We start from the raw sequence: 19,738 nt of genomic DNA on the forward strand, positions 1-19,738 counted from the left end.
TTTTGAGTTTAGAGTTTTATTTATGAAGCACCATCATTGGGTTTGCTTATTTTCAGAATACAGATTTTCCATCACTGACGCTGTAATGTGCCTTAGCAATTGTGGATATTAAAAAAAAAATCACTTGGAGAACACAAAAAGATGTGCTCTTTTTCATGGAGTTTTTGGTCCCTTCTGTTCAGTGCCCTGTATAGTCTTCCTTCTAAACTTTGCTTCCCACCAGATTGTGCATAAGAATGGCTGCATTTGCATACAGCTTATTCTGCTTTTGCTTTCAAAGGGAAGAGATGAAGAATTATGCAAAATTCTCCTAAGTCCTCCTCCTAGGATAGGGGTTCTCACACCTGGGTCCCAGACTGGACTTCAACGCCTATAATCCCTAACCTTAATTGGCTTTTGACATTGTGACTGGGGATTATGGCACCAGAAGTCCAACAACAACATCTGGGGATCCAAGTTTGACCACTCCTGCCCTAGGATTCCATCAGGCTCTATCTGCATTTCCCCCCAACTGGTGTCTCTAGTCACAGGAGTTAAACTAGATTTTAAAACAAAGATGACAGTAGAGATGGAGGATGCCGAATTCTGTGGTGGGCAGCAGAATCTGTGCATTTACAAAGCGAATCAGCAGAATACACATATGCTCGCTCTAATAATATGTTTGCAGGCTACTGATATTTGCTGTAGCATCGGGATGAAGCCTCCCTGGAGTCAAGAATTTCAGTTCAAACTTAGGACTATATAAGAGATATGCGATTCACTCAGTGGTCTCAGGGTTTCTCTGCATTCTCACTCATGGGTTATGTGCTCCAGACAAACCACTAGGGTCATCCCTTAAGGCTCCAATCCTACAAAGTGAAATGTCGTGTCCTCCCTGGACACAGTTTCAGGGGCCCAAGAGGAACTGCTGGTGATGCTGTTCCCTTCGGGCTGGCAACCTCTACGGCTGCTCTTTTAACCACGGCAGGTAGTACTGCGGGCACAACACGTTCGGCAGATTCATGGGATTCATGGGATGCAAGTGTGTTATTGTGGGAATGAATGAGGTTAAGGACAGTGTGGCCATGTCCAGGGGAAGGAAGGTTTCCTCCAATGTGATGTCCAGCCAGGTGCTTATGGCTGCGGCTGTGTCCAGCCTGGAAAAGAGAAAAACTCTGTTTAGTCTGCTTGTGCCATTCTTTTCATGTGCCATCCCAATGTGGATCTTTTGGCTTGGCACTCCAGCTTGTACATATACCATGAAGTGACTGAGCACTGCCCAAATAACAATGCATCCATCCCCTCACCCAATATTAAAGTGACAATAGAGAGATCCCCATAGAGATATATGGCTGGTGGTCCAGTCTGCAGCAACTAAGCCCCCACCCCTCTGCTCACAACAGAACCTTCAATAGCTGGAGTGGCCAGATGCAACAAAAGAAGACCAATCTGATGTACCTTGGAGGGCTGCATTGAAGCAGGAATTGCAGCAAGAACTGCTCCCTCCCACCTTATGCAGCACAAGGACGGTGATGGGCTGTGGTCACCAACATTTCCATTTCTACTCAACAATAAAAGATCTTCCGTGGTTCAACCACTGAAGGTCCTCAGTTAGCGACAGCTTATTCATCTGATTATCAAGAGAGCTATGGAAGTACACAAAGCTATCCTCAACCATGCCATTTACAGAAAATTGGGGTGGGGCAGAGTAGGCTGGTGGAACCCATTTCACCTGGTGTCTCCCGGTACGTGTCTGGGGCTACTATCAATATTTTTCATTGCAAGGCCAGGGGCCAATAACATCCCCCATCAACTCTAAAAGCAGATCCCTAGTTGTTTCTTAGGCTTGGAACAAAGAAAGATGCCTTATACCGAGTCAGACCCTTGGTCCATCTAGCTCAGTCTTGTCTACAATGACTGGCAGCAGCTCTCCAAGGTTGCAGGCAGGCATCTTTCCCAGCCCTACCTATAGATGCTGCCAGGGATTGAACCTGGGACCTTCTGCATGCAAAGCAGATGCTCTACCACTGAGTTGCAGCCCTAATAAAATGCTTCTTGAGGGAAAAATCTATCTAAAGATAGTTTTCTATTTAAGTTATATTATAGTCCAAAGGTATTCATCATGAAATAAGGATTAGGTTTTAGTCATGTAGCATGAGGCTGTATATAGGCCATGTTTAAATTTTTTGGTAAATGAATTCCATTAATCCATTCACAATGTCATGCTCTTCCAGTGGTTTCTGTAAGATTATTTTGGGCATTTTTTCTATCTAGAAGAGGACCAAAAATGAAACCTTCATTTGGGTGTAAATATTAAGATTATACCAGCAAGAATGATTCTTTATGTATAAAAAAACATGATTTAAATCTAGTCTTACTGACCAGTGATTTAAATTGTGATTTAAATCGATTCTATTTAAATCAAATCCACCCGGGGGGAAAGTGCTGGGAAATGGACTACACTTCCCAACTCTCCGTCTAAACAGACAAAGATAGCATTGGGGATTAATAGGGCTCTGTTTCTCTTAAATGATGCCCCCCCTCCACCACCACAGCACCCAAATGCTGGGGAAAGCACAGCACTGTGCAAACGGCAGCATGTTAGGAAAGGGTTCTCAGATTGAAGGCTTATTCCCCAAGTAGCCCCTACTTGAAAAAGAGTGAAGATTGCTGACATATTATAGCATCTCCTGCACATTCTGCCATTCTCGGGCTCAGCATGGCTGGACCAAGTTGTGTCTTCCTTTCATCTCTGCAATGAATCACTGGCTTCTGGTAATGTCTCCCCCTCCTTTCAACTCCTCCTACAGCGGTTTCCAGGTACCATCTGACCTGTACCATGTCCTTTCTTTCATTGGCAGTTTAAGGCAGAGAGCCATTGGTCAGGCCCATGGCAGCTGGAGATATTGATGCAATTTCCAGGGATGGCAAGGGAGCTGGTCTTGTAGTAGCAAGCATGGATGCCCCCTTTGCTAAGCAGGGTCCACCTTGGTTTGCATTTGAATGGGAGACTACATGTATGAGCTCTGGAAGATATTCCCCTTAGTGGATGGGAGCACTCTGGGAAGAGTGCTTTTGCTTGCATGCAGAAGGTACCAAGTTCCCTCCCTGGCATCTCCAAGATAGGGCTGAGGGAGACTTCTGCCTGTAACCTTGGAGAAGCCACTGCCAGTCTGGGTAGACAATACTGAGCTAGGTGGACCAATGGTCTGACTCAGTATATGGCAGCTTCCTATGTTCCAGCATCTTTCACTATCAGGGTCATAATGAGATGGTTTGTGACTGTAACTTCTCAGTAGCACATATTTTGCTTCCCATCAACAGCTGGGGATTCCATTTGCATGTATTGATAGATACAGTTAAAGAAAACAGAGCACAGGGAAGGCTGGAGTCTGGTCAAAGGAAGCTCCATCAGGAAGTAACATACCATAGCAATTTGAAAATATTACCTAGATGAGATCCATGTACTTAGCTGGCTAGTGGTTCTTTGTAAATTTAATTCCTGGCTAATGTATTAAGAGATTTAGACAATGTGCTGCTGATGCCTCTGTGAGTCCTTCCAGACGCTGGTATTTTCCAACATCAGCTCTTATTACAATGGAGGTGGGGGTGGGGTGGGGGGTGGGAAGCAGAGAATCCATGCTGAAAAGACAGAGATCACTTATCTTCTTAGTGCCATCTGCTGGCCACCTGTGGCAATCTATGAAACAACTGTCTTTTCCCATGTTAGAATAAAAGGAGGAGTATCAAAAGACAGGAGTTTTGTGGGTTGCCACAGATGGCCAGTAGGTGGCACCAAGAAGATTAATGCGTCTTTCTTAGTGTGGACACTTTTTGGTTTTTTCCTTTGTAATTTCTGCCGGTGTTGGAATATATCAGCATCTGGAAGGACCCAATATGCTTCTGGATGGTTCTCTTCCTAGAGGAGACCATTGGTGGGAGGGCTCTTCCTTCCTTGTGAGTGTATGCCCTGCCTATTTCTGCCGCTCAAGAGCAGCAGGCTGTGTAGAAATGGCAACGCCAGTTCCTCATCCCCTCTGCTGCACAGGGGGACACAAGCCTTTTTCAGTGTGCAGCCAGACACAAAAGCTGCAGCTCCACCCCACCCCACCACAAAACATGCCATTCAAAAACTCAAGCCATGCAAAAGTGCACTGGCGCAGTGGCATTTTTCTGGTGCGCCCCACCTGCAGAGTGCCCCTGCGCCCTGCCACACTCAGAAGCAGTGAATACTCCCACCCTTAATTTCCCCTTCTGTTCAAAACCCAGCGCCCTCCCCACATATATTCCACTGCCTTCTAAGTGCCCCCAGTCCGGCCCTGGAGGGCTGGCTCCACAGAGGCCCCTACAGGGTTTCCCCAATGAATGTCAAGGCCAATGAAAGTAAAGGAAGGAAAAGGGAAGGAGAGCTGAAAGTGATGCTTAGGATTTGTACCTCTTTATAAATCTCACACTCCACCTCTCCAGATTCATTAAGAGTCTTGAAGACCGTTGCCTTGCAGAACCCAGCGTGCTGAAAAAGAAAAGGGCGCTTGAGTCACCACTGAGGCATCAGGAAGAAAAGATGGTTTTCCAGCCATGTCGTGTTGCACAGGAAAAAGCAGACTCCCTTCTGCAACACTGCAGCAAACTGAGAAATGATCAATGAGTGTTGTGTCTGAGGATGAGAGTGGAAACAGCTAAGGACTAACGCAGATCACTGGGACAATGCTAGGCTGCTGAGCATACTCAGAACCATGGTCTATTCAGAGATGGGCAGAAAGAAGACCATTTAATTAATTAATTACTGCCCCAAACTTGTGTCTCTGGCTGGTTTACATGTACATTCAACACACATTGGCTGGCACAAGGAGGAAAATTACTGTAGTCCCATTGAATGGACTTTTCATTCCAATGGGACTACTTTAGTAATTTTCCTCCTCATGCCTGTTATTAACTTTGCCTTATCTCTCTGGGCTGGTTCTCACAATTGATCTGATCTGGACTCTGGGGGAATCTAGAAATCCCATTGGCACATGTGCGCTCTTGTAGAGCGATATTGAGAACTCAGAACTTTCCCCTGGTCCCCATTTGGCAATAAACCAAACCCACATGAAACCCAGATCTGTAATCTTAGATCTGAAGTTGGCTTGACCATGTGAGCTTCAAATAGTTTTGGTGCATTGCTAAGCAGAGATCAAGGAAAATTTTGGAGTCCTCATGATCGCTTTGTGGGAGCATGCTAATAGGGATCTCCAGATTCCTATGGAAACTGTTAGATCAATTGTGAGAATTGGCCCTCTAAGAAATCCTGAGTAGTCACTCTTGCTTTGAAGTTTAAAATGTATGAGTGGACCATGGAGACTGTTAAAAAGAAGAATAAATCTCACAAGACTCTGGTCAGTCCACATGCACCCACCTAGAATATATTGGTAATTAGGGGAAGAAAGTGCAGCACTCTGCCTCTTGGGCCACGCAGTCATCCAAATGCCTCATATTTTGAGAACCGTCATGTTATGAGAAAGAGCAGAATGATCTCCAAAGGGTGGTGCTGTCCAGTTTTTACAGACAAACTGGGGAGACATTCCCTAGAGATCTTTGCTGGGGGCCCCAAACCAGCAAATGATCATCTCCACAAAGGCACCTCTATTCTCTTACAGATGGTAAATGTCAGAGGCAGAGTGAAGGAATTCTCTGAATGCCCTGCCCCTTCCAGGTTATAGGGATCTCCAAACTTCAGGAGCCATTCCCAAGAATCTGACGGGCTAGATTAAGGCCTGGCCCTTTGGAGGCAAAAATGGGAGGCTGTATTTACTGAGGTGGTTTCCTCTTCTACCCAGAGGTGATGACTATTTTTAAACAGTCAACCACATCATATCCCTATTCTCAAGTTATCCTTCAGTTGAACATGTGTGTACGTGGGGTGGGGTGGGGATCAACTGGCAGTGTTCTGCCTAGCCACACCTCCTACACTGATGCAGTGGTTGGCCATGCTTCTTAGGAGTCCAATGCTGAATGTGGAGAGAGCTCCTCCACATCATTTGGAACCCTTACCTTCCAAAACCACAGGGCAGAAGTGTCTCCAAATTCAGTGCTACCATTTGTGGACAAGTATTGGAGGTGTTGATGCCTGGTGAGCTTGGCCAGCTAGCAAACTGGTGCAGGTCAGGAGGCATAGCTCTGAACAGCTTAGGTCCAGGTTACCTGCGAGAACACCTTTCCCCATAAGAACCCCCCCCCACACACACACTAATTAAGATAATCAGGAGAGGTCTATCTTTGGATGCCACCATTTCATCAGGTGGCAAATCAGGATCAGGCCTTCTCAGTGGTTGCCCCTAAGTTGTGGAATGCGCTCCGTGTGGGTGGGTATAAGAGGCCAAGCATCTTTGGAGGCTTCCATCCCTTCTTTCCAGCCTGGCTTTCAATAATATTGAATTTAACAGATATCCACAATCATACAGTTCAGGAAGCAGGTAACTCAAATGTCCAAATGTGCCTGTCCTTCTAAAGACAGAAGAGTTCTGTCAGGTGAGCATTCATTCATTCTAAGTCAACATTGGGTTAATGTGGAAGGAACCATCGCTCCCACTTACTGAGTGGTTGCCTGTCTCCAGGTGGCAGTTGTCATCCACATGCTCATTGGCGTGGTGGGTGCAGTTCGTGCTGCCAATTGCAAACTCCACATGGACTGCCGGCGGCATGTGCTGGGAAGAGAGCAAAGCACATTTTAGCCACTTGGTGGAAAGCTACAGAACTGAGGAGGAAGAGCCCAAAGAAATAAGCTTATGAACAGTGTTGCACAGCACTGAGGTCATACATGAACCTGAGGCAGGTTTTTGCAGTCTGAATCCTCTACCAGCATCGGATGCTGCCTTATGCCATCCACCTAATGGGCAATTCTAAGGGTAACGGAATCAATCACGTTACCACTTTTCCCATGACTGTAGCCATAAACGAATTCTCAAGTTGATTTTATATATACCCACTGGCAAGAGAACATCCCCTACTCTAAGGCCAGAGTTTTACAAAATGCTTAAATATTATATATAGATAACATCACGAATGTGCAAAATGTGTTGGCAACGGAATCAGAAACAATGTCCATAAATTCTGGTTCCATTACAGACGCATACTGATTGTTTCAGACACTAACCATAATACAGTCGTTGAAAATGTGCTTCATTTCATTACCCTTGGAACTGCCCTAAGCCAGTCTTGTCCACTCTAAGCAGTAGCCACTCTCCATGGTTTCTGGCAGATGGAACCCGGGCCCTTGTGAATGCAAATCATGTGTTCTAGGGCTGAGCTATGGGACATAGCTCACAATCCACAAAGCAGCCTCCTGCATTCCTGATGGGGGATACAGCGGTACACATACTTGGAATGAGAGAACCATCTCAGAAAAGGCAGGTCCCTCTCAATCTTATCATTGTGACTAAAGAGCTAAAGGAGGACAGAGCTCCTGTCTCTAACAGCTGTGTACAAGAGGCCATTTCAGTGGATGTGGCATTTCTCACTGTTGTCTATGGTTGCCATAAAGAGCAAGGGTGCACCAGGGCAGCGAGACAGCAGCCTAGAACTCCCCACCTAACTGCACCAGTGCAACAGGGAGGTGACAATTTTTGATACCTCCCTCTTCCCCAGGAAGCCCTCTGTGTCACCTGAAAATATGTCCCCAAGAACTCTGCAGCCTTTGGGGACATATTCTTAGGTGACAGATTGCTTCTTGGGGAAGGGGAAGGGATCAAAAGTTGCCGCTTCCCAGCTGCACCAGTTCAGTTATGTGGGAAGCTCTGTTAGGCTGCTCTCTCCTTGCACCAGCGCACCCTTGCTCTGTATGTCAGCTTATGACAAGCTGCACCTTCTGAAATTTCTTTCCCCACCCATTTTCCACATGAACCTCCTCTTCCTCTGCAGCTGGTTCCCCAATTGGAGCTCTGCAGCCTACAAGCATGTACTTCCTGTGCTGGGCTCACTCAGCCATGTGGAGAACTCTGTGCTGAATACAGCAGCCACAAGTCATGTTTTGATACTTACTGTGTGTTGCGCTCGGGCAATCTCAGTGATCATATAGTGCTCCAAAGTAGTTTCTAAGCTGTTATACACAAGAAGGGCAGCATCAGCAGCGCTGACCACAGCAGGGTCATTCAGAAGGGCCAGAAGTGGACAATCGGGGCAGAATTTTACAACATCTTCAGCTGAATCTAAGGAGAAAAAAGAGAGGAAAAGATCACACTTTCCTTCAAGCATTGATATAAGTGGTAGTCTGCTCCTAATAGCTGCTTAGTTGTTTACACAAGCAGGCATCTTGTGGTGGAAACCTATGTCATTTATTTATTAGAGCTGTGCATGGATCAAATTGGTGGATCCGATCGGATCCCTATTCGATGCAAGCAATTGTCAAATCATTCACCCAATAATTGTACCAGCCCAGATTAAATCATTTGGTACATCATTATAGGGTCGACGTGTCGTCCAATAAGATATAATGGCTTATAGGAATTAATGGTAAAACAGAAGAATAGCTATAAATACATGATTGTATTTCACAACAGCATGAAGCTTTCAGGCATGGTAAACCTTCTTAGAGTTCATGGTGGACCCTTGTTAGGGCTTGATACCACTCCCATTTCATGTTTGAGTTCCAGGGTTTCTGAGAAGCCTTCCCTTCTCCTTTTCACAACTCTGCTCATTGGGGCAACTTCCATGGATGTCCCAGTGCCATCCTGGCATGTCACTTTATTGCATAGGAGTGGGTTGTTCATCTGAAGGACCACATAGTCATGGTGGTTGAGAATGATGGGAGTTGTAGTATACCTGCCAACATTTCAGAATGAGAAATAGGCGCAAAATCTATCTCCCTCCCGCCACCCGGAATGCACACTGTGCATAGCTAGTAAATGGCAGCAAACCAAAGTAACCATCTGATCGCAGAAGGTCTCATAAAAGCAAAATCTCTGTCAGATAATCTGACCCTATACTGCAGGGATAGATTATATAAATGAAAGAAATTATTCTGAAAAGCAAAGTCCATGCGGTGGAAATTGGGGTTTTCCATTGCATGGTTGTCAGCTGGGAAACATGGTGGGAATTCATGTCTGTCCTGGGTAAATCGGGGCAATTGGCAGGTATGTTGTGGCCCAGCAACATCTGAGGACCAAAGGTTGGGAACCCCTGGACTAGATAGGACTTTTTTCCAATGTGGTGCCCTGTCTGCAGAATTCCTACCCCAGAGAAGCTTGCCTGGCACCATGCTTGCAAAAAGTTTTGGTGCACTGGATTTGAATAGGAGGAGTGGGTGCAGCAAAAAAGGAAGTGTGGTGGAGAGGAACTTGGACCCACACACCCCAATTTTTGGAGGGCAGAACTAAAAAACTGGGTCTGGAGCCGACTTTTAGATGAAGTGGCTCCAAGGCTTCTCCCAACCTGGTTAATTAAATAATTAACTAACTAACTAACTAACTAATCTTGTATACCGCCCAAACCTTCATCTCTGGGCGGGTAACAATAACATTAAAACAATTAAAACAAATATAAAAGGTTTAAACAGTTTAACAATTTAAAAACAGTATAAAATTAAAACAGTATAAAATTAAAACTACAAATTTAAAAAGCTAAAAAAGCTTGAGTGAAGAGGTGGGTCTTCAGATGTTTTTTATAAATAGCCAGAGACGGGGAGGATTTCTGGTTGGAAAATCCAGCTCCAATATTTTGAAGGGATCTAAAGGCCTGAATCCGACATTTTTTTGATCCAGTCCGATTAGATCCAATATTTTTGATCATTGACCTGCAATATATTATCAACTGTTCTAAACAGGCTTTGGCAGATGAATTCTGTGAAATGGTAGGCTGAAGACTATATGGTGCTTTAGTGCCCATGTGCATGCATTTACCTATGTGTACTGTACTCTAGAAGCAATACGTACCCAATTACACACTCAGAAATTTAACATCTAGAGACTCTGAGAAGGGAGCTGAATCCTGAAGAATGACAATGCTAGCAACTCACACAAGATTTACACAAGGCATCCAAAAAAGGGTCAAAATTTAGGTACAAAATAGGGCCGTGATTTACCAAGAATAGGAAAATAGGAAGCTGCCATATATCAATTCAGAACATTGGTCAATCCAGCTGAGTACAGTTGTCCCTCACCAACCACAAGGGTTCCATTCCCGGAAAAGCACGCAGTTGGCAAATTCATGGTATACGAGCCATTGAAAGGGCAATGGCAAACAGGGGGTTAGGGGAATCATGGTCACGAAAAGACCAAAAACAAGATAAAAACCAGATAGAATTGCCCCCTGACCCCCCCAGATGACCCCCTGACCTGTGGAAATGACCCATGACCCCCGGAAATGACCCCTCAAACCCCTGAAAATCAACTTGGACCCCCCAAATCACCCCAACCCCCTGAAAATTGCCCCCTGAGCCTCAGAATTGACCCCCTGACCCCAGAAATCCCCTCAAACCTGCCAAAAAAACACCTCACTGGTGCAGATACTCAGGTCGCAGTTGGCAAGGGTGGTAACAATTTCCCAGTGGGGGATACTCAGATCTGCAGTTTGGAAAACCGTGATTGGCGAGGGACGACTGAATTGTCTACACAGACTGGCAGCGGCTTCTCCAAGGTTGCCGTTAGGAATCTCTTCCAGCCATAGCTTGGAGATGACAAGGAGAGAACTTGGAACCTAGAGCAATTCCCAGATTGCCCCCATCCCCTGAGGGGAATATCTTACAGTGCTCACGCATATATTCTCCCATTCATATGTAACCAGGGTAGACCCTGCTCAGCAAAGGAGACAAGTCATGCTTGCAACCAAAAGACTCATCCTAATGAGCAAAAGGGGAGGGCTTCAAAGGAGGCACAGCTGCCTCTCCTTCTTGAAGTTACATTTACTCCCATCCTGCTCCACCCCACCATTAATCAGAGCCATGCTGCCTTGCAGGCTGGCCATTCATCAGGTAGAGTTGTGCGAGTTGATCAATGATTAACCTGGTCGCGCACCTCTACCAGATGAATGGCCAACCTTCAGGCAGCATGGCTCTGATTAATGGTGGGGTGGGGCAGGATGGGAGAGAGAGAGGAGCACATGGAAACCCCCCCCCCCGGCCTGGGTCAGTCACTCCTGCCAAGAACAGGTGCCACAGTAGAGGAAACCAGTCCCTCATAAATAGAGAATGAAGAAGAGTCCTTTACCTTCCTGTCTTTGAACCAGCCCTGCTGAGAACTCTCCAAAAGCAAAGTTTATTACCTGGACTTGAATGGCATTTAGTGGAAGTCACAGAAAAGCGTCCATTTGCCTTGAGCATGCGAACATCACAATCCCCTTCAACAGCCTAGAGGTTCAAGAGAGAATAACAGGTTGATCGCCTGTAAGCTGCACCCACAGAATGAAGACTGGTAGCAAGTTCCCATTGCACAACCTAGAGCTGATCAGGCACAGCTGCTTTTGGCTGTGGAATACAGTAAATATCCCCAATAAGACCGAGAGAGAGAGAGAAAGAGAGAGAGAGAGAGAGAGAGAGAAGCGGGCCTGGCTTTGAGATGATTCATTCAAATCAGTCTTTTGCTGCTTCGGTCAGTGCTGGATTTAGGCACATGCTAAGTAAACTACAACCTAGGGCCTCACATTACAAGGGGGCTTTTTATTCAGAGTCCTAGGTTGTAGCTTGCTTAGCATGTGCCTAAATGATACAAGCAGCAAAAGACTGATTTGAATGAATCAGCTCAAACTAAGCCAGCCTCCGCTTCTCTCTCCCCACACTGCCCAAATCTTATTACAGATATTTACCGTATTCCACAGCCAAAAGCTGCTGTGCCTGGTACAAAAAAGTGACCACATTTTGAGTTCTACATAATGTATTTTCATTTTAAGGCATTTCTAATGAAAACAGGCTTATTGCAAGATAGCTTTTTGTTAGATTGTTGGTTTTTTGTTCCCTCTTTACCAAGTAAAAATAAATATTTATTTTATATATATATACACACACACACACAGTGGACCCTCGACTTATGAACTACTCGACATCCGATGTTTTCGACTTACGAACGACAAAAATGGCCGCACGCTTACGAATTTTTCGAGCTACGAACGGAAACCGTTGGCGGTTTAGATGCGGTTTCCTCGACTTACGAATTTTTAGATGCGGCTTACTCGACTTACGAATTTTTTCAGACCTCCGTGGGTGCGCTTTTCGACTTACGAAATTTTCGACCTACGAACGTGCATTTGGAACGGATTAACTTCGTAAGTCAAGGGACCACTGTGTGTGTGTGTGTATGTGTATATATATATATATATATATATATATATATATATATATATATATACATACACACACACACACACACACACTTACTTTATGGGGTCTTTTGAGTTTGACATATCTTAGGACCTCAGCATGTCATAATCTGGCCCTGGCTTGCAGCATGAAAGAGTAATTTAATGTAGGTGTGGGCAGAGGAAGCATTACTGGCCGATCCTTTAGCTCCCCTTGGCTTGGCTGTCCGGATTCTTGCAAACATCGCCACACTTTGGTCTAGTCCAGCAACACACCTGCTGCAGTCTAAATGCATATTGGGAACCACTGAATGAAGATTCATCATGCCTCATTCTAGTTTTGTACAGTGAAAACACATTGGAGGGATAGAGGCACGGATGTCTACAAAGTAGATAACTCAGGACTGAGGTCAGCCCACCCTGGATGTGATGGTTAGGAGGCAGGTTGGATGCAGGGCAAACAAAATGTGCCATGTTCTCCGATTCTCTACAAGGAGTTCAGGTACTCACATGCTGTGTCCGTTTTCGTACGGTACAGTTGGCAACAGGCATAGGGTTCGACACATGGCAGTCAGTCTCTAGTAAGTCCAGTTCAAGATGCCAAAGCTCTCCAAATGGCCTCTGGTGAGGGGGAAAGAGTGACCATTATTAGGGCTGAAGTTCTGCATCAAACCTTTTTCTTTGGATACTTCTGGTAATTTTTTGTTAAGTACACGCACAAGCTGCTGCCCCTGCCACAGAGTGCTTCCAGATGTCAGCATTCCCAGGAGTGGATGAGCCAAAACAGGAGGTGGGTCAGGCAGTACTCCAGAGCGGTACCTAAACCCTAGTCACATGTTATGATCAGCACCCATAAAATCTGTGTACAGTGTACACAGTTATTCACAGGTTATTACATGATCTATGCGTTATTCACATGTTATTACAAGTTATCTACACATGTAGATACTATACACATGTACAGTTATTCAAATGTTCAATGCATGCTCAGTAGTATATCAAAGTGCCTTCAAAGGGGCCTGTGCCCAGCTTCCCTTTTAACGTGCATGCATTCAGGGGTGCAAACAGAGGGAAAACCTGAGGACAACTCCTCACTTAATTTTGTTGGGCGGAGAGGGAAGAAAAATGGCCAACATCCTGATCAATGCTACATGTTTGCAATCAAAGAAGCACACATGCAGCAATTCTGTTCTCGCTTCAGAAGTGTGAGTACCCCTATCACTTTACATTTACATTTATTGGACTGGGTTTGTCTTTTTGTTGCCAATCTGCCCCACTTGGGGAGACTTCTTCGGAGCTTGCTGTGATCAGTTTTGGTTTTCACATGAACCTGTTCCCTTGTCTGGTGACTGCTAAGTTTACTCGAAAGCCTTTGATGAGGGACTTTGTTAAAAGCCTTTTGGAAGTCCAAGAATAGAGTGTTAAGTAGATTGTCCAAATCCACATGCCTGTTGATATTCAAAGAATTCTGAAAGGTTACTGAGGCAGGATGTACCTTTGCAGAAACCATGCTGTGTCTCTTTCAACAAGGTTGGTTCTTCTATATGTTTAATCATTCCAACTTTCATTATGCCAAATACAGTTATAATAAATGTATATCAAGTTTACATACTTTGGATGACATATAGAGCCTGTTCACACAAGCAGTCCTACCTGGGCTTACAAAGCCCTACCAGAGTAGGGCTGCTCATGCAAGTCATCGGGATCGTGGCCAGGATCATGCTCCCGATCAGACACAGAGCCAGGCGCTTAGAGTGCCCAGCTGAGGGGAAGTCCCTCAATGCCCAGCGCTCCTTGTGTGGTGCATGTAGGGATATCTGGAGGCTGAGCTGCATTTTCCCAGCCTCCAGAACACTGTGCTGCCAGAAGGAGTGTGGATCATCTGGGCACATGAGCTGTACAGCCCACAAAGAAAAGAAGATCATCTGTGGGGGAGAAGGTGGGAGTGCTTCTGCCTTCCCCACCAGCCCTCCATGCCCAGTGAAAAAGGTAGTGTGAACGACAGCTGTTTTTCAATCAATCAATCAAAGTTTATTACGGTCTATGACCAGCACAACATGGGGGGAAACAATACAATTAAAATATAAATAATTTAAAAAACAAACAAGCAAGTCAACAGTCTAACCCATCTACAATATTATAACTAAAAGGTTATAGAGCAGCACTAGGACTGTTAATTAAAAACTGGCGCACTCTTCGAGCTGCTGCACAAAAGCCCACCACTTTCCGAGTAATGGCAGGTATGCTGTCCTCAAGCAGGAAAGCCACTTGTTGGCTAGGCGAATTTCCTGGGAAACGAGCCAACAGTGGAGATATTAGTTCTAAACGTAAGTCCCTATAAAAGGAGCAATAAAGCAAAACATGTTCGATTGTTTCAACTTCCCCATCACCACAGGGGCATAGACATGCCACATAAGGAGTCCCACTGTAGCGACCTTCAAGGACAGCAGAGGGAAGGCATCTACATCTGGCCTGTGTAAAAGACAACCTATATCTGGGGATGTCTAATTGTTGCAGATAAGATAAAGGAGCAACAAGGTACCTTGTGGTATCGTTACAGTAGAAACCCGGAGACTTAGATAAATCTTCCTGCCGCTCCGTGTCTAATATTTTCTGTTTCACCAAGGCATGGGCTTGTGATACTTCCATTTTGAGCAGGGTAAGCGGAAGCAACCCCAATGTTGCCAGTTTAGTAAATATTCTGCATTCCCAGGAGGCATGAAATGAATCTTGCAATGTGAGAAATACTAAACTACCATGGAAGTGATGGATTTTAATCCAGTAAAAAAATTGTGAGTATCCAATATAGCCTCCACCTTTACTAGACCCGTCTCCAGTCTCAATCTGGCATTAGAGACACAACGGGGGGTCGAAAGTACAGATCTAAGAAATTTAGATTGAATTCTTTTCACCTGCTGGAAACTAGATAAAGGCCCTAGCTGTGCACCATATGTAAGCTGAGCAAGAGATTTGGCAAGAAAAAGTTTGATAGCAGAGGGTATAAAACGCCCCCCCCACCTTACTCCAAAAAAACCTGAGAATAGCGGATGCACTCCTTTGAGCATTCTGGGACACATAGGTAGCATGTGGCTTCCTAGAGCCCGAGGCATGGAAGAGGACCCCCAAATAATTGAAGGTAGAAACTTGCTGAATAGGATGGTCATCAATTTTCCAATTGTGATGTTTAGGTTTTTTTACTGAGGGCCATGATCTTTGTTTTAGCATAATTAATTTCAAGATGATTTCCTTTACAATAGGAGGCCAATACCCCCAGGGCATGTCTGAGACCCACAGGTGTTCTTGCCAGGATAAGAGTTTCATCAGCATACAACAATGAGTTAATGTACTTCTCTGCTAACTTTGGCGGGTGAAAATTCAGATCTGCCAAATGAGTAACCAAATCATTAATATAAAAATTAAAAAGAAGTGGAGCCAGTATACAACCCTGGCGTACCCCTTTCTGAGTGCAGATTGCAGAGGAAAAATGGCCCCAGGGAGAGCCGCGCACCTTCAAGGCTGAGTTCTCGTGTACAGCAGAGATCAAAGCCAAGAGGCGGCGATCTATCAAAGAAGCTCTCAATTTCTCCCACATTCTAGATCGAGAGATGGAATCAAAGGCAAATCTTAGATCTATGAAAGCAGCATAAAGCGAATTGGGTTACTTCTCACAGAGGTGTTGCAAAATTAGACAATTATCCATGGTAGATCTACCTGTCCTGAACCCAGCCAAGATTGATTCCCTGTTCATCCAGTCCCTTAGCTTCCAGTAGAGATGTCTTGTGTAGAGCTTACTAATAACACTAAGGAGACTAATGGGTCTATAATTGGATGGATCACCTCTCTGACCTTTTTTTAAAAATAGGCACGATAACTGCCAGCCCCCAATCCTGAGGGATGTGCCTTGTCCTATCTATCACTGTAAATAGAGTGGCTAAAACAGGTGTCCACCAATCAATATTATTTTTAATCCACTCTGGAGGAAGTGTGAATGACAGCTGTTTTTGAATTACAACTCCCATAACTCCAAGCCATGTGGCTATAGCCAGAGATTATGGGAATTGTAGGCCAACCTCTACAGGAGGGTTGAAGTTGAGCAGCCCTGTTTTAGACAAATGTTTATGCATGCCCAGAAGAAGGTTGCAGAGCTCAGTGGCTGCTCAAAGTTGTGCAATCTCAGTCCACTTGCACAAGTGTTGTGTGTGCATGCAGCAAGGTCAGTGGAGAGCTTTGCATCATTCCCTGAAAGATATGTGGGCTGGGGAAGAGGTTTCACCGCAGGAGGCATGCCATGGGCAGCGCAAGTGGACTGGTCTGGGATGCAAGCTCCTGACTTCACAGAACCCGTTGCTTGCTCAAAGCTTTGAACTAGTGGAGTGTTTGTCAGCTGATGCTTGGAAAACATATAATATACAGACAATGGGATAAAGACAAGAAAATAAAATACTAGTCATACAAGTCAATTTAATTATGAGTCAATTAATTTATTATTCATGTGTTAGACTAGAACCTGGATACCAAGATTATTTTGAGTCAGTCACTAGGGCAGTTCACATGACCGTAAAATGAGTGGGATATGAGTCTTACCCATTTTTGGGAGCTGGGCACGCTCCTGTTTTACGATTGTGTGTTAGATACTAACAAGGTTGGCAGTAGGGATCTTGATTGCCTGTCAAGCCCCAGCTGGATAGGATGAGCAAGCCAGATTCCGTCTTCAGCTTCTGAACGAGGTAGGCAGAAAAATCGTCCTAAACAGCTGGGGCTTGACAGATGATCAAGATCCCCACCCCCAACCTTGTATTTAATCTAACACATGATCTCAAAACAGGAGCACACCCAGCTCCCAAAACTGAGTAATATCTCAAGCAGTTAGTTTATCGTCATACGAACTGCCCTAAACTCTGTCAGCCTAACGTGCCTCACAGAGGAGTTACATGCCATCATGTGGTGCTCATGAGGAGAGCTGGTCTTGTGGTAAGGTAAGGTAAAGTGTGCCGTCAAATTGATTTCAACTCCTGGTGCCCACAGAGCCCTGTAGTTTTCTTTGGTAGAATACAGGAAGGGTTTACCATTTCTTCCTCCCGTGCAATATGAGATTATGCTTTTCAGCATCTTCCTATATCACTGCTGCCCGATATAGGTGTTTCCCATAGTCTGGTAAATGTACCAGCGGGGATCCGAACTGGCAACCTTCTGCTTGTTAGTCAAGCATTTCCCCGCTGTGGTAACAAGAATGAATTGTCCCCGGCCCTTTGCAAAACAGGGTCTACCCTGGGTTGCATTTGAATGGGGGACTACATGTGTGAGCACTTGAAGATAATCCCCTCAGGGGCTGGAGCCGCTCTAGTTCCAAGTTCCCTCCATGGCATCTCCAGAGAGGTGACAGTCTGGGTGGACAATACTGAGTTAGATGGACCAATGGCCTGACTTGGTAGAAGGCAGCTTCCTATGTTCCTAAATTGATCGTGAACTCCTTACAAGAACATGGGATAAAAATGTAATAAATACATAAACCAAAGGCAGATTTCCTGATTCCTGAACCACTTTATCAAAACCGATTATTGCTTTATGTTCTTAAAGCTTCAGTTCTAGTTCACTGAAAGAGCTTGAAGCAGGTTTTGGCCTCAGGTTTAGGTTTGGTTCAACTGCCTGGGAAGAATGCAAGAGAAATGTCCTATTCACACATTATGTTCAATGCATGTACAATCTGTGCATGCTGTGTGGACAGGTATTCATTCGCCTGTCATGCTGAATGCAGGTACAACAGTCCACTTCCTATCTGCACCATGCATCTGAGGGGCCCTGTGCTCAGCTTCATGTTTAAAATGAAGGCATGTCATTCAAACCCCTGCAAAGAGTCAGCTTTTAACATGCTGATTCTCTTTATTTAGCAGGGGAGAGTAACTGGCCCTATCCACCCCCAGCACAGTACCTCTAGTGACTGTTGCTGGTGTCTATCTTATGTTTCCTTTTAGATTGTAAGCCCTTTGGGGACAGGGATCCATCTTATTTATTTATTATTTCTCTGTATAAACCGCCTTGAGCCATTTTTGGAAGGGCGGTATAGAAATCGAATCAGTAACAACAACAACAACAACATCTGAACACACATACAAGATAATGGCTGAACAGGGCTGTTGGTGTGTGGGGGTGTGTGTGTGGCGGGCGGGGAGAGACATTGGGATCCTTCATAGAGGTCTCTCTGCAATAAGCCTCCTAGTCAAGGTTTTGCTCCAGTAAGGAGTGGGATGTGGATGTGGAGTGAGATAAGGAGGTATGTGGAAGCTGCCTTATATTGAGTCAGACCATTTAGCTCAGTATTGTCTCCACCAACTGGCAGTGGCTCTCCCAGCCCTACCTGGAGATGCTGCCATGGACTGAACCTGGGACCTTCAGCCTACAAAGAAGATGCTCTACCCACTGAGCTATGGACCCATCCCCCAAATGAAAGTTTCTGCATAGGAAGCTGCCTTCTACTGAGTCTGACCCTTGGTCCATCTCACTCAGTACTGTCTACACCAGGAGTTCTAACCCTCTGGTCCTCCAGATGTTGCTGAACCACAACTCCCATCAGCTCCAGCCAGAATTGCCAGACAAAGGCCACTGCTGGGAGTGCTGGGAGTTGTAGTCTACAACATCTGGGAATCCCTGTTAGAGGGAACAGTGGCTCTAGCCACAATAATTTGTAGCTGGGGATAGTGGGAGTTGTAGTCCAGCCACATCTGGATTGCCACAGGTTGGGGATCCCTGGTCTACAGTGAATGGCAGCAACTCGGTTCCAGGCAGGAGTCTCTCTGAGCCCTACCTGGAGATGCTGCCAGGGACTGAAGCTGGGAGCTTCTGCATGCAGAGCAGATATTCTGCCACTGAGCTACAGTTCTGTCGCTTTGTGGACACAACCACAAACTGAAAGAGCCAAGGTGCATGTCATTTCTCCCCCTGTGCAGCACTTACCCTGGGTAACACTTTGACATTCTCGATTACGTTGAGAGCGTATTTATATCCATGTAGACTGTGGCTGTTGATGTAGTCCACGGCTACGGCAGCAGCTTCTTCAGTCTCAGGGTCATCACAGCCAACGATTCTATGGACTAAGGGAGGGAAAAATGGTGGCGAGGTGGCTTTGCAGCTGAAGAGCTGCGCCAAGAGGACGAGGGCGACTAACGACCGCATGGCTCAGCGTGCAGAAGGAGGTCTTCGAGGAGCGTCCTGCTGGAAGGAGCCAGAGTGGGGCTCCCATTTATAGGGGAGGAGACCGCCCCCACATTGGCATGCACGCCAGGCTGCTGCTACATTTGCCCCAAGTCCAAAAAGCGACAGCAAACAAGAGGAAAGCAAACATGTGAGGACATCGAGTCAATGCTATTCCATTAGATAAGGGGGAGATTGCAAAACAGGCTAAAAGGAAAGGGGCATTAACAGCAACAGCCCCAAACGAGAGGTGGTATTAGGGTTTTAAGGATCCCATTTCACCAGACTTGTATGGGGATGGCTCCAC

At 45.5% G+C, this 19,738-nt stretch overlaps 1 protein-coding gene across 1 annotated transcript; it reads right to left on the reverse strand.

Annotated features, from left to right (window-relative positions):
- On the reverse strand, positions 1-19,456 carry AHSG (alpha 2-HS glycoprotein). The gene is made up of 7 exons (XM_053312149.1): positions 19,195-19,456; positions 12,754-12,864; positions 11,215-11,299; positions 7,999-8,165; positions 6,555-6,665; positions 4,415-4,492; positions 1-1,136 (listed from the first exon to the last, which is right to left on the reverse strand). The coding sequence occupies exons 1-7, from the start codon at positions 19,411-19,413 to the stop codon at positions 849-851; spliced, it is 1,059 nt and encodes a 352-aa protein (XP_053168124.1). The 5' UTR covers positions 19,414-19,456; the 3' UTR covers positions 1-848.
- Between the last annotated feature and the right edge of the window lie 282 nt (positions 19,457-19,738).

The sequence above is a fragment of the Hemicordylus capensis genome, chromosome 3 (assembly GCF_027244095.1).
Source record: "Hemicordylus capensis ecotype Gifberg chromosome 3, rHemCap1.1.pri, whole genome shotgun sequence".
In the NCBI taxonomy this organism is placed as follows: domain Eukaryota; kingdom Metazoa; phylum Chordata; class Lepidosauria; order Squamata; family Cordylidae; genus Hemicordylus; species Hemicordylus capensis.